At 30.8% G+C, this 13,210-nt stretch overlaps 1 protein-coding gene across 1 annotated transcript; it reads left to right on the top strand.

Moving 5' to 3' along the window:
• Nucleotides 1-7,803: 7,803 nt before the first annotated feature.
• On the top strand, nucleotides 7,804-10,836 carry LOC106318716 (probable polyamine oxidase 4). The gene is made up of 8 exons (XM_013756825.1): nucleotides 7,804-8,214; nucleotides 8,371-8,578; nucleotides 8,648-8,761; nucleotides 9,123-9,210; nucleotides 9,308-9,496; nucleotides 9,660-9,757; nucleotides 9,851-10,283; nucleotides 10,359-10,836. The coding sequence occupies exons 1-8, from the start codon at nucleotides 8,175-8,177 to the stop codon at nucleotides 10,680-10,682; spliced, it is 1,494 nt and encodes a 497-aa protein (XP_013612279.1). The 5' UTR covers nucleotides 7,804-8,174; the 3' UTR covers nucleotides 10,683-10,836.
• The last annotated feature ends 2,374 nt before the right edge of the window (nucleotides 10,837-13,210 follow it).

Genomic DNA, 13,210 nt, shown 5'->3' on the forward strand with positions numbered 1-13,210 from the left:
TATGCAGATGCTGGGTACTTATCTGACCCACACAATGCTAGATCTCATACAGGTTACGTGTTCATACATGGTGGGGCTGCAGTAGGTTGACGGTCCACAAAACAAACCTTGGTGGCAACATCATCTAATCATGCCGAGATCATAGCCATGTATGAAGCAAGCCGAGAGCTTGTGTGGTTGAGGAACATGACCGGCCATATCCTAAGGGAGAGTGGTTTGGCCGTGGGAAAAGAAAAGGAAGAACCAACGATCATCTATGAGGACAATGCAGCTTGTATAGCTCAGCTCAAAGATGGATACGTTAAGGGAGATAGAACAAAACACATCTTGCCTAAGTTCTTCTTCACCCACGACCTGCAGAAGGCTAAAGAAGTTCAAGTGGTTCAGGTACGGTCCAGTGACAATTCGGCCGATCTGTTCACCAAGTCTCTGCCTACCTCAACGTTCAGGAAGCTGGTTCATCAGATAGGAATGCGCCAGTTGAAGGATCTTCAGTGATGCCTTCATCAGGGAGAGTGTCATGTGTTGTACTCTTTTTCCTGTCTACGGTTTCCATTTTTTCCCACCTTGGGTTTTTGGTTTTCCTAGAGAGGTTTTAATGAGGCAACGTCGTGCATGATACAAACCCATATGGTTATGGTATCCAAGGGGGAGTGTTATAAATCATTATGTGGATGGCCTATAACCAAGACCAAAACAAGGCTCAGCCGTGGCCAAGGGAGGAGAGAGAGTCGGCGGCCAAGATCCTAGTCGGCCAAGACTTCATGTTTTCCATTTATCTGTTTTAGATCTTTTTCTATTTCATGTTGTATTAGGTTTTGGATAATTTTATTTTTCCTATACTTTGTAATCTTTATATAAAGAATCTCTATTGTTCATTAATAATACACAGACAATTCCCCTTTCTTTACTAACACATTGTTGATTATAAAATTATATTCAGTTTTTATCGTGCTATTATATCCTCTGTTGAAAACAAGATCGGATTTCCTTTTCCAATACCTTAATATATGTTTGCATAATGTGTATCAGATATACGCGCTCGCGATAACAAGTATAAGGTCAAAATTATGTTTAAATTGTCCTATCCAATAGTTACTACTGTTGCATGGGTTTATTCTTTACCGGAGGGTTTCCGCGTTTCGTGGAATGTTAATTTATTGTTGTTAAGAATATGATTTTTTGGATAATGTGATTATGTGATCATTTTTATTTGTTAAGAACATTATTTAGTTTTTTATTGTGTTATGTAGTAATAATAGTGATATATTAATATATTTTATCTTTATTTTTTTCAATAATGTGTTTTGTATGTATAGTACTTGTTAGTAGTGAAGTGAGCTTCTAATGTAAAAATATATTGAATTTCAATAACTTTGTATTTATATATCTGTTGATTCTAAGATTAACGGTTTCAGCGTTAAAATTGTCTTTTATTTTTTTCACATTTTTGAACATTATAACTTTTAAGATATTTTTTTGTCTTCTTCCCATATTTTGGCATTGATCTGTCAACTTCTATGTATTTTGTTTACCTTTCTGGTATGCGGTGTTTCTCACCATCACCGAAAAAGATTCACCTCCCGCTCTTGTTCTTTATCTCCTTCTTCACCTTGAAATTTCAGCTGTGAATAAATTAAATATTTAAAATATATTTATATGATTTTACTTATTTCTTGAATTTTAGTAACCAATAAAATAGATTCTCAAATTACGATGAGGGTTAGTGTGAGAATGATTAGATAATGCACAATTAGAAAATGATGGACTAAATAGTAATAATATAAAAGAATAATGATCTAAAATACAAAAAAAAATGAGGACATGTGTCAAAAAAACTCTTTGGCACTTGTCAGAAGAAGAGAAAAAACCAACTTTATATATATTGATAGATTATTATTTGTTCTCTCATGAATATACAACAAATTCACCCTTATAAAAGTGTATTTACCTAAAGCTTATTATGATTTTTTGCATTCACAGATCACATGACTTGAAGTGTATATATAAATTTCAAATATGTTGAAAATTTAGTTTAAAATTGAAATCTTTTAAGAAATTTAATTGACGCATTAAAATATATATTATAAAGTGAAATGGCTAATAGACATGGTACTACGAAAAATATATTAATAATGTTTTATGGACTCCATCTTGTCTCTTTGAGACTAGGAAAAACTAATGAATTATTAAAGCAAATCATGAAAAAAGAAAATGTGACAGTTTATACCAGGAAGAAAAAAAAAGAAATGACTACACTTGTAATATTGGCCAAGAAAATGGTGGTAAATTGATGGTAGACGTGAATGTGAATACGAGAAAGATCAAAATCAAGACCCAAGAGTTTCTTTTTAGATTTATACTCTCATTTAATTAAATTAAAAAAAAATTGTAATAAACAATAGATACTTTCATCATCTAATATGAAAAAAACTAATGTGAAAACAATACAAAGTAGTATAAAATTTTAATGAATATTCAAAAGGAGGAATATATAGATGTTTTCGAAGAATACATAAATATTACTACATATAAGAATATAATTTAAAAAAACAATATATTATATTTTCCTAAATGTCAAAGTAGAAGAATACATGATCCAAGTAAGATACATTGCTGATTCTAAAAATTAGATTCAGTTTTTTATAGTGCTATTATCTCGAGGGGAGTGTTAAAAATCTAATTTTCTATAACAAGTGAAATGTCAAAAAAGATTATGTTTACTTACTACTAAAATGGTGAATCATTTATAAAGTAAGTCCATGAACCAGAAATTTAGAAAAATGTTTTAATGTTTGACATAACCAGTTAGACCATCTTGATTCAAGAACAATGCAAAAAAATATTTATTTGAATATCTATCGAAGAAACATAAGATTTTTCTGAATGATTTTCACATGTTGTTTGCATACAAGATGAGTTGACAATAAATTTTTCACTAGCTAAATCATATTTGGAATCTATTGGCATGAATACAAAAATATATTGGCGGATTGATCACCAACTATACATTTTTTATAATCCTAGTGAATTCACATCTTAAATATTTGATAATTATTGTATATCCATCGGGATAAGTGTTAAATATCTTATAAATTATATTAAGGCACATAATAATGAAACAAAATTAATTCACATTATGCCAATAAAAAATAAATTGTTATCTCCATCATTGATTTTGGGTCATAAACCAAATATTTATCTTTTAAAATTTTCTTATGTGCAATATGCTGGTTGCTCTACTCTTGAGATTTAAGATCAGTTTTTAAATGAGATTGTGAATAACTGTTGGACAGAAATCTTCATTGATACTTATGATCCTAGAGGTATCCATGAAGGATATAAGTAATGTTCAAAAGCTGGCAAAGAAAATAAGTTAAAATGAATTATTTATAATCTTCAAGCTATAGAAAATTTGAAATACAATTGCAAAATATAATTTAATTATATAGCTTAGAAAAATAGTTTTCAAGCATATTTATTGACTCAAATAAATATAATGACTAAATCAATATACACTCTATAAATTCTAGTAAGAATTAATGTCATAAATTATCAAAACATGATATTTTATAAGATTGATGTTGGTTAACGTCGTATAAGGCTATGCATACAAAATTAATCACCTACTTTAGTTATTTTCCTTTTCGGCATGAATTGCTTTTGTTTGCTTACGTAAAAATAGTTAATTTATGTCTTTAAATTTTTGGAGATATTCGTGATTCATTCACTTCGTCCGAATAATCAAATTACATTCGTCCTTCTCTTCGGTTCGGTTGAAGATCAGATCAGATTTTCTATACTATTATGTTAGTAAATATCAATATTTAATTTAGTGTCATAATTTTTATCTACTATTTAAAAGTCTTAGTGGGACAATTTGATTAATTATTTAATATGACATAATGATTATTATTAGTCTAACAAATCTGTTGAAAAAATATAGATTTAAATTTTATTTTTAATTATAATAAAATCTGTTGAGAAAATATCTACCCAAATCTTATTAAAAGTTTTAATATTTTTTTTTAAATCATACAATAATTAATTTCGTAATTAGTAATATAATATGATTATACATTAATATTAATTAAATTTTTATTATAAAACAAAAAAAATTCTTCGTTATTTTTATAAATTTTATAATATATTATATAAAATAGAAGTACTATAGAATTAAATAAAACAAAACTATATAAAATTGGTAAATTAAACTATTTTATTTTAAAATTGCTTTCATTTAAATAAATAAAATAAACTATCATTGCTTTCATTTAAATAAATAAAATAAACTATCATTCACCGTTAAAAAAGAGTAATTTAATAAAGTATGTATATTTTATACAAAAAATATTAGCATATGTTAAACTTTTATATCTACGACTATATATTATTAAATTAATTTGAAACTCACAACAATATATTATCTAAAATGATTATATACAAAATATAATAGTCATAGCTAACTTTTAGTTTATGCGTTATTTACAAAATATAATATTTTATGTTGTGGCACCTACTGATATCTCTATGTTTTTCATTACAAGTATGGCTCATTGCGTGTGTTTTTTATCATTCCACAATGGTGTCTAAAACAAAGTAACAAGTATAAAACAAATGATTATATATTAAAAATGCTGAATAAAAAAAACTAAACAATAAAATTATAAAGTTACACAATATATAACACTAAAATGTAAATCATATATTTAAAATGTTTACAGTAATGTTAAATGTATACATTTATAAAATAAAAATATATCCGCACGAACGTGCGGGTCAAACTCTAGTTATTAAAAGAGAAGGAGTACTAAATAATCTGCTTACAAAAAGTTGTTGGCCCTATTTGTTAGAAACTTAACATGTCTATCTTTTATATAGTATCAATAATATTAACAGAGAATAAAACATTCATTAATAGCAGAATATTATTTTGGTTTTGGGGCTTTAACTACATTTAAGTTAACAATAAAATCGACCAAATTAATTATACCCTCCCCACAATAATAGGTCAGTATGGTATCTTACCAAATACAAGAGCGGTTATTTTAATATTTATTCATTTCGAATTTTGAATCAAATCACATAGAATAAATATTTATTCTAAACGTAGACTGAGTAAACATACTAAAAATGCACTAAGATTTTTATACTAATTAACAACTTATCTATGTTTTTTCTACAATTCAAAATCATTCATAACTAAAAGAAATAAAAGGGTATAGATTAACAAACAAAATAACATCTAATTATTTTTAAAAAAATATGTATCAATATTTAAAATAAATCATTCAAATATTATGCATATATTCAATATAACTATTTTTTCTAATATAAACTAAAATACTATACCCTAAACCATATATCATATACATATTTGAATATCATTAATTTTAATTTTCATCCATCATAAAAAAGAAATTCTTTGAATATTTCGTCTAACCAAATTAAAATTTTACCTAAAAATTAACATAATAAATAATTAAAGAAAAATTATTATAAAATTAACTTATACTAAGTTATTTATAACAAAAATAAACTAATACTGTTGTATCAATAAATTTTGTTTTTTCTGTTAATATTTTTTCGAATGATATAATAACATTTTAATCAAAAGCTAAGAAATCACAAATTTATTCAATTTTAGTTTTCTAAATATATGAAAAATTTAATCAAAAATTTAATCATGTTTTTTTGAATTTATATGAGATCAATCGGTATCGTATTACGGGTTAGTAGCATATTTTTGGATTGTTATTAGGTTTATCAGATTTTTTATAAATGTGAACTAGATTATATTATGGGTCGTCGAGTCTACCGATGCAACCAAGAGTCAGGGTTGGATATAAAAATGATGCTTCAAACTCAAACATTACGATAAAACAACTTAAAAATTATTTATTTAATAAAATGTAAATTCAAGAAAATTTTATCAAAAAGATCAAAATCTAGCAGTACGTCGCATAATGTATTTCAAATATAAGCGCATGCGCTTACACATGGAGTATAAGATCAAAATTATGTTCAAATTGTCTCATCTAACAATTACCATTGTAGCATGATTATATTTTTTATTTTTTTGCTTTCTTATGAGTATATAACAAATTCATCCATGACATAATTATATTAATATTATCTAGGTAAAAAAATCGGATGAGAAACTTTTCCTTCATATTATTTTCCAAACACGCTTTTTGTACTCTTTTTTGTTCAGTTATATATATATATATATATATATATATTTAGAAAAAGTTGCAACCATTTCAATTTTGTCTTTATTTTAGTTGTTCAACCCTACAAAATCAAATATCTCAGTCTATTGATTTCATTGCTTTGGCTAGTACGCAAAATGCGACTCAATATCGTAAAAGATGTAATTAGTAAAAATCAAATATTCATTTTATATTGCAAATAAAGAGATTCAAGCCACTTGTGACTGGTCCCACATTATGTCCATTGTCTTGTATTTTCTCACCAAACAACACTATAGGCATAGGCCATATTCTCTTATGGACAACTTGATCCCCGTGGTGGCCACCATCACATGATGATTGATTCCTTTTAGTATTTTTTTTTTGTCAACGATTCCTTTTAGTATAGTGAAGATTTTATAACCATTTTTTAGTTTTCTAAATAGTTTGAATCTCTTTATTTGGTGATTTTTTTGTCACTTTTTGGTTTTCTAAATAGCTTCAAAAATCAAAGTGAGCAAAATACTTTTCATTAAATGGTTAAATGACAATTATATACTCATTTATAATTATAATTAATTATTTATTAAATAAATTGAAAAAATGAAAAAAATTGCAAAATTTTGAAACTATTTTAAATTTTTTATTTCAATTTTTTTTATGGAAAACAATTTTTCTTTAAAAAGAATCAGTAAGACTTTTATGAACATGTATTATATCTTCATGAATTTATAAAAATTCCCAAATTCATGAATGTCTTCAAAAATGTATAAATAGACTTATCAAATATAACTTGTATATATATTTGGGAAGTTCTTCTAAAATATGAATGTTATATTCCTGAATTTGATTTATATGCATATTTAGAAAAATATTAATCATTATATAAAAATTTTCAAAAATTTACGAAGATGCTTCTAAATATGTATAGTATCCTTATACAATTTAGATATCAAATTCATGAAGATATTCCAAAAACTTTAGAAAGATGTTATAAACCGTTAATAATATCAAACTTTATGAAGATATTAGAAATATTTAATAAAATTTAAAAATTTAGTCTATTGCTCAAAATAGAAGTAGTATTGGACCAGAATAGAACAACCGACATAAGAAATTTTCTATAAAAAGATTTTGTAGTTCTAAGAATAGAATCAGAAATTGCATTTATCTCTAAAAGATATAATATATCTTGAATGTTTGGAATGATCTTCGAAAAGTTGTTATATTTTTTAGCTTTATTGAAAAGTTTGGCAATGGCTGAAGTTTTTGAAATTATAGTGATCAAATTAATCCAGATTAAATATCCATTTAAATATCTTTATTTACAATACATAAATGCAAAACTTAAATAAATATATATATGCAATGCAGTGACATCGACATCAATAGTTGTAACTTGATGAGCTGTTTTCTATAGTAATCACAAATTAAAGAAAGAGCCACAAAGTATCTAAAATGGAAGGAACACGCTGGATCAGAGAATAAAACGAAAAAAAAATCAAAAGGGCAAAAACGTCATTCATACGTTGATGATGGAAAAAAAATCTGTAATAGTCGGCACCTGCAGCAGTATAAAAGGCTTTAGCTATCTGGTTTTCACGAAAGCCACCTCGTCGATACGGAAGCATATTCTTCGTTGTTGTTTTTTTATCTTTGTTCTTAGGGAATTCATGTTTCTCGTCTTCTAAAACAAAAGAGAAAAAAAAATGCAGAGATCACGAAATTGCAAGATCTGCGGGAACGAAGCCATACGCGCCTGCCGTCTATCGATCTCTAATCTCAAAGTTTTATTCGTTTTTGAATCGTCGTTATTGAATAATTCGATCTCCCGTTTTTGCGATGAGCTGGTCCGATAAGCTTCTTCTTCTTCTTCGCTGCTCCTCCTCCTCCGATCTCTGCAGATTTTCAAATTTCCTCTTTAATCAGATCGTTTAGTTGGATTTTTTTTCACGAATTTTTGGAAATTTCTCTCTTTCTTCAATGAATAAGAAGATTTCGTTTACCGATGAGCTTCCTGATGGTAATTGAGATTATGCATTGCGGTTTCAAGATTAAATCGAATCTGTTTATGCGGTGTTTATTTGGTTTATGCTTTTGTCATTGTTGCCTGATACAACAATCTTTTTTTATTTAATTTGGAAAGAGATTTGATGAATGATTAATTGTAACATTGCAGGCACAATCTCAGCGCTTCTCCAGAAGCAGAACAATGTGGTGCAGCCTTGTGTGATCGTGATAGGCAGTGGCATATCAGGTCTGGCTGCTGCTAGGAGCCTCTCTGAAGCTTCTTTTAACGTGATTGTTCTCGAATCACGTGATAGGATTGGTGGTCGCATCCATACCGATTACTCCTTTGGTTGTCCTGTTGATATGGGAGCTTCTTGGTGAGTTTCTATTTTTTAAGTATCTGCAGCCCTTATGATTTGTTGTTCTAATAACCCACGTTGTCTTAGGTTACATGGAGTCTCCAACGACAACCCCTTGGCTCCTATTATACGCCGTCTAGGGCTCACTCTATACCGAACTAGCGGGGATGACTCCATCTTGTATGACCATGATCTCGAAAGGTAACCTTTTCCTGCCTTTACGCCGTACTAATATCGCTAGACCCTCGCTAGTTAAAGGAACTAGCAGCTAGACAGACGGAACCAATTTGTGGATTTGTACTAACACTAATAGTTAATTCAACAGATTTAGGCTAATTTAGACCAATCTAAACCGATTTAGAATGTTTTAAACCGATTTCAAAAAGGTTTAAACCGGATTGAGTCGTATAAATCAAATTTTAAAAAATCTTTTAGCCGATTTACCCACTAAGCACCTCCTAGACTGATTTTTAGAACCATGGTACATGCTATAACTAGATGGGTTTCAGTCTGAAACCTGTTGTAACCCAATTGCCCTGTTTAACTGGCTTTCCTACCTCAGTTATGGACTTTATGACATGCACGGGAATAAAATTCCGCCGCAGTTGGTCACTCAAGTTGGAGATGCATTCAAGAGAATTCTCGAAGAGGTAAGCTTTGCATTTGCTTGATTAAATTTTTGAATTAGCATCCTTTTGTTGTAATAACAGAAGTTGACACATGCTTGCTTACCTTGCTGATTTCTAGACGGAGAAAATAAGGGATGAAACTGCCAATGACATGTCAGTTCTTCAAGGAATATCCATCGTCTTGGATAGACATCCAGAACTAAGGCAAGAAGGAATTGCCTACGAAGTTTTGCAATGGTACATATGTAGGATGGAAGCATGGTTTGCTGTAGATGCGAATTTGATATCGCTCAAATGTTGGGATCAGGCAAGCGAACCAATTCTACTGTACATTTATAAACTATCTGCCTACTGTAACTTCATGTAGTAGTTCTAAGGATGGTCTATATATGAATAGTTTTAATTCGTTTATTAGTGATAGCAATACACTAAAGAAAAAAGCTCATCAAAGCTTTTTAATTGTTGTGCAGGATGAATGTCTTTCCGGTGGCCATGGTCTAATGGTGCAGGGTTATGAGCCAGTGATCAGAACAATTGCAAAAGACATTGATATTCGCTTGAACCACAGGTAACTCATCAGAATTCATACAGAGCTAATACATGTATCGTACTTAAAACAGTTAAACCTTATCACGTGTGTTTTGTAATTTAATTAACTCAGGGTTACTAAAGTGTCAAGAACATCTAATAACAAGGTTATAGTGGAAGCTGAAGGGGGAACCAACTTCGTTGCTGATGCTGTGATCATCACTGTGCCCATCGGTGTTCTCAAGGCAAACCTGATTCAGTTTGAGCCGGAGCTCCCACAATGGAAGACCTCTGCGATATCTGATCTTGGAGTAGGCAACGAGAATAAGATTGCCCTGAGATTTGAAAACGTGTTTTGGCCCAATGTGGAGTTCCTGGGGATGGTTGCACCAACTTCTTACTCCTGTGGCTATTTTCTGAATCTTCACAAAGCAACAGGCCATCCTGTGCTTGTTTATATGGCTGCAGGAAACCTCGCTAAGGACCTTGAAAAGCTATCCGATGAGGCTACTGCAAATTTCGTAATGCTGCAACTTAAGAAAATGTTTCCAGACGCACCTGACCCGGTAAGAAATCATCATCTTATTGCACAACCTGTATCTCATATGTTGTTTTAAGTACTTACAAACAAACGAAAACAGGCTCAGTATCTTGTGACACGGTGGGGAACGGATCCAGACACATTGGGTTGTTACGCATATGACGTAGTTGGGATGCCGGAAGATCTATACGCGAGGCTAGGAGAGCCGGTTGATAACATATTCTTTGGAGGAGAAGCTGTGAACGTCGAGCATCAAGGGTCTGCTCACGGAGCCTTCTTAGCCGGAGTCTCAGCCTCTCAAAATTGTCAGAGGTATATCTTCGAGAGACTCGGGGCTTGGGAGAAACTCAAACTTGTTTCTCTTATGAGGAACTGTGATATACTTGAAACTGGAACTGTTCCTCTCCAGATCTCCAGGATGTAATTGTTCTTCTACCTCTTATCTTTCTTTTACTTTCATTTAGTTTTCTGCTTAAAACACAAGCAATGGTCCTTTTTTTTTTCCTATCTGAAAACAAAAACAAATAAACATTTCGAGTTCTGCATGGTGAAAGCACATGGGAATATTTTTTGGTTAAGCAGCTTTTAGAAGAAAAAAAACTAAAATTTAAATATAAACTAAAAGATAATTGTAAAAAATGTTAATATTTTAGCACTAAGAACCTCAATTGGGTATATGTACCGTTGAAGTTGTTCTTATTTTTGTTAAAGAATTTTCATTAATAAAGATTAAAAGTTACAAGGAAGCAAACACCAACAGAAACAACACCTGTAAAAAGAAAGGAGGGAGATGAAACAGCAGATGATGATATGCGCACAACAGCCAATATAGAAGTAAAGTGGGACTAGAATCTATGGTAAATCTTTGATCAAAAAAAAAAAAAATCTATGGTAAATCTTTAAAAGTAGCCAGAGTAAGACCTCGTGAAAGACCCTGCGAAGTCATAGCGGAGCATTTGTCACGCAGTCAAGAAAAGGTGATCCTAAGAACGCACGAAGGGGGCCAAGGAAGACCATCATGAAGGCGTCTCTTACGTTCTCTCTAGAGCTCATAAACACACAGTTTGCCTTTGCCAAACCTGAAGAATAGCAAGCTTAATTATTTTATCCACATGAGCAATGGGCAACCAGTTTAAACATCCAACCAAGCTGAAGGCCAAGATGGAATGTGAAATCAGCTTATAACCAAGTTCCAAACAACTGAAGAGAAAGAGCAGCTAAAAGTTCCCTGCTTTCATTACTATTTCCACACAACAAACAGACTGCCTCAGAGTCCGGATTCCAAGCTGCAATGCGATCAAAGGTAGGGTTACGATTAAGAATGAATAGTAGCCATGAGGTAGTAGCAAAGCTTTTGATCTCAGGCCAAGGATTTTTTCTGAACATCCAAAAATAGCTATAGCTTTCATCTTTTAACGCCCAAAAAAAGAAGAATAGATGTATTTATAATTTATCTCTTATCCGTGCCACCCAAAGAGAGCCTGAAGATCATCCATAGAAGCTTTAAAATACAGGTCTCATTCCAGTGAAAAATATTGCGCATTCCCAAACCCCCCTCGGCCTTTGGGGCTGACAGTTCTTCTCAAGATACCTTTGCGCCCGTAGATGCCAATAGTACCATGCCAAAGAAATGAGCTACATAAGCTATTAATTTTCCTCATTACACACTTTGGCTAAAGGAAATCAGACATCCAGAAGCATATTATACCTACAATTACCGAAGAAATGAGAGTACGGCGACAAGCCATTGATAGCTCCTTTGAAGTCCAAGAGCCCAACTTTTTTATAGCGGTTTTATGGGGCTAGAAGAGGCAATCAAGATTACATCGTGTTCTTTTGTAGATGAGTATTGATTTTCAACGTTACATGTAACCGTGACTAATTCTTAGCTGTTTGACTTTGTCGTGAAGACATTATTGATGTTTTCAAGCTTGTTTTTGAGTTCACTATCATCGTCTTTTGAAGATCTTGTTGGATTAAACTTGAAAGAAACTTAAGAAATAAGTTAAAAGACTTAATCCTACTGAATTATAGTTTTGTAAAAAGATTAGGAAAATGAAATATAAAATATGTTAAGTTCATAGAGTTTAGGAGAAATCTAATCTGATACCAATGTCTGGTATAACTTACGAATCTTTGTGAGAGATTATGAATTGTGTGAGTGAACTTAAAGTTTTTGAGTGAGTTTTCCTTAAGAGATTAATAAGAGAGTTATTCTTATTAAGTTCGTTTGTGATTCATAATCGTAATTTATTAAATTCATGTTCAATTCTATATTGTTTGATTAGTACGATATTGTCTATTTTGGGTTTAGGCAAGCCTGCATGGTTTTACTTTTGGTTTCCTTTCCAAAAGGTCTCGTACTAATTAGAGTTGAACAACACTCTTTGTCTAATTCTCCAATGTGGGATTTAGTTTGTTATCTCACATTCTTCCCCCTCAAACTAAGGATCACATTCATCTCGTGTCCCACAACTGATTTTTAGAATCTTTTGACTTGATCTATGTCACCCACACCTTACAATATTAACTCGATTGGTATTTTGGTCTTCTTGCAGATTTTTTTGTCAATTTGGCTATGATACCAATTGTTGGGATTTATAATTGTTTGATTGGTACAATATTGTCCACTTTGGGTTTTAGGCAAGCCTGCATGGTTTTAGGCAAGTCCGCATGGTTTTATTTTTAGTTTTCTTCCCAAAAAACATCACTAATTGGAGTGAGACATCTTTTTATATATTAGATATTCATTGTCTAATTTTTCAACTTGGGATTTAGTTGGTTATCTCAAGGATCTATATCGTTTCATTACTTTTGATGTTGTTCTTTATACTTCGCGTCAAAGACGAGGTACAATTTCTTTTTACTGTGAATGAATGAAAATAAGTGGTGTTCCAAAAATAAAAAAAGCTTCCCTAACTATTAAGGTAAAACATTTTACTTTTGTGTAAA

Source organism: Brassica oleracea, chromosome C2 (assembly GCF_000695525.1).
Source record: "Brassica oleracea var. oleracea cultivar TO1000 chromosome C2, BOL, whole genome shotgun sequence".
In the NCBI taxonomy this organism is placed as follows: domain Eukaryota; kingdom Viridiplantae; phylum Streptophyta; class Magnoliopsida; order Brassicales; family Brassicaceae; genus Brassica; species Brassica oleracea.

Excerpts from the sequence above, each read along its gene's own strand:
- LOC106318716 (XM_013756825.1), top strand. The coding sequence starts at position 8,175 with ATGAATAAGAAGATTTCGTTTACCGATGAGCTTCCTGATG. Across the intron at positions 9,758-9,850 it reads GATATTCGCTTGAACCACAG|GGTTACTAAAGTGTCAAGAA; the intron begins GTAACTCATCAG and ends TAATTAACTCAG. Across the intron at positions 10,284-10,358 it reads TTCCAGACGCACCTGACCCG|GCTCAGTATCTTGTGACACG; the intron begins GTAAGAAATCAT and ends AAACGAAAACAG.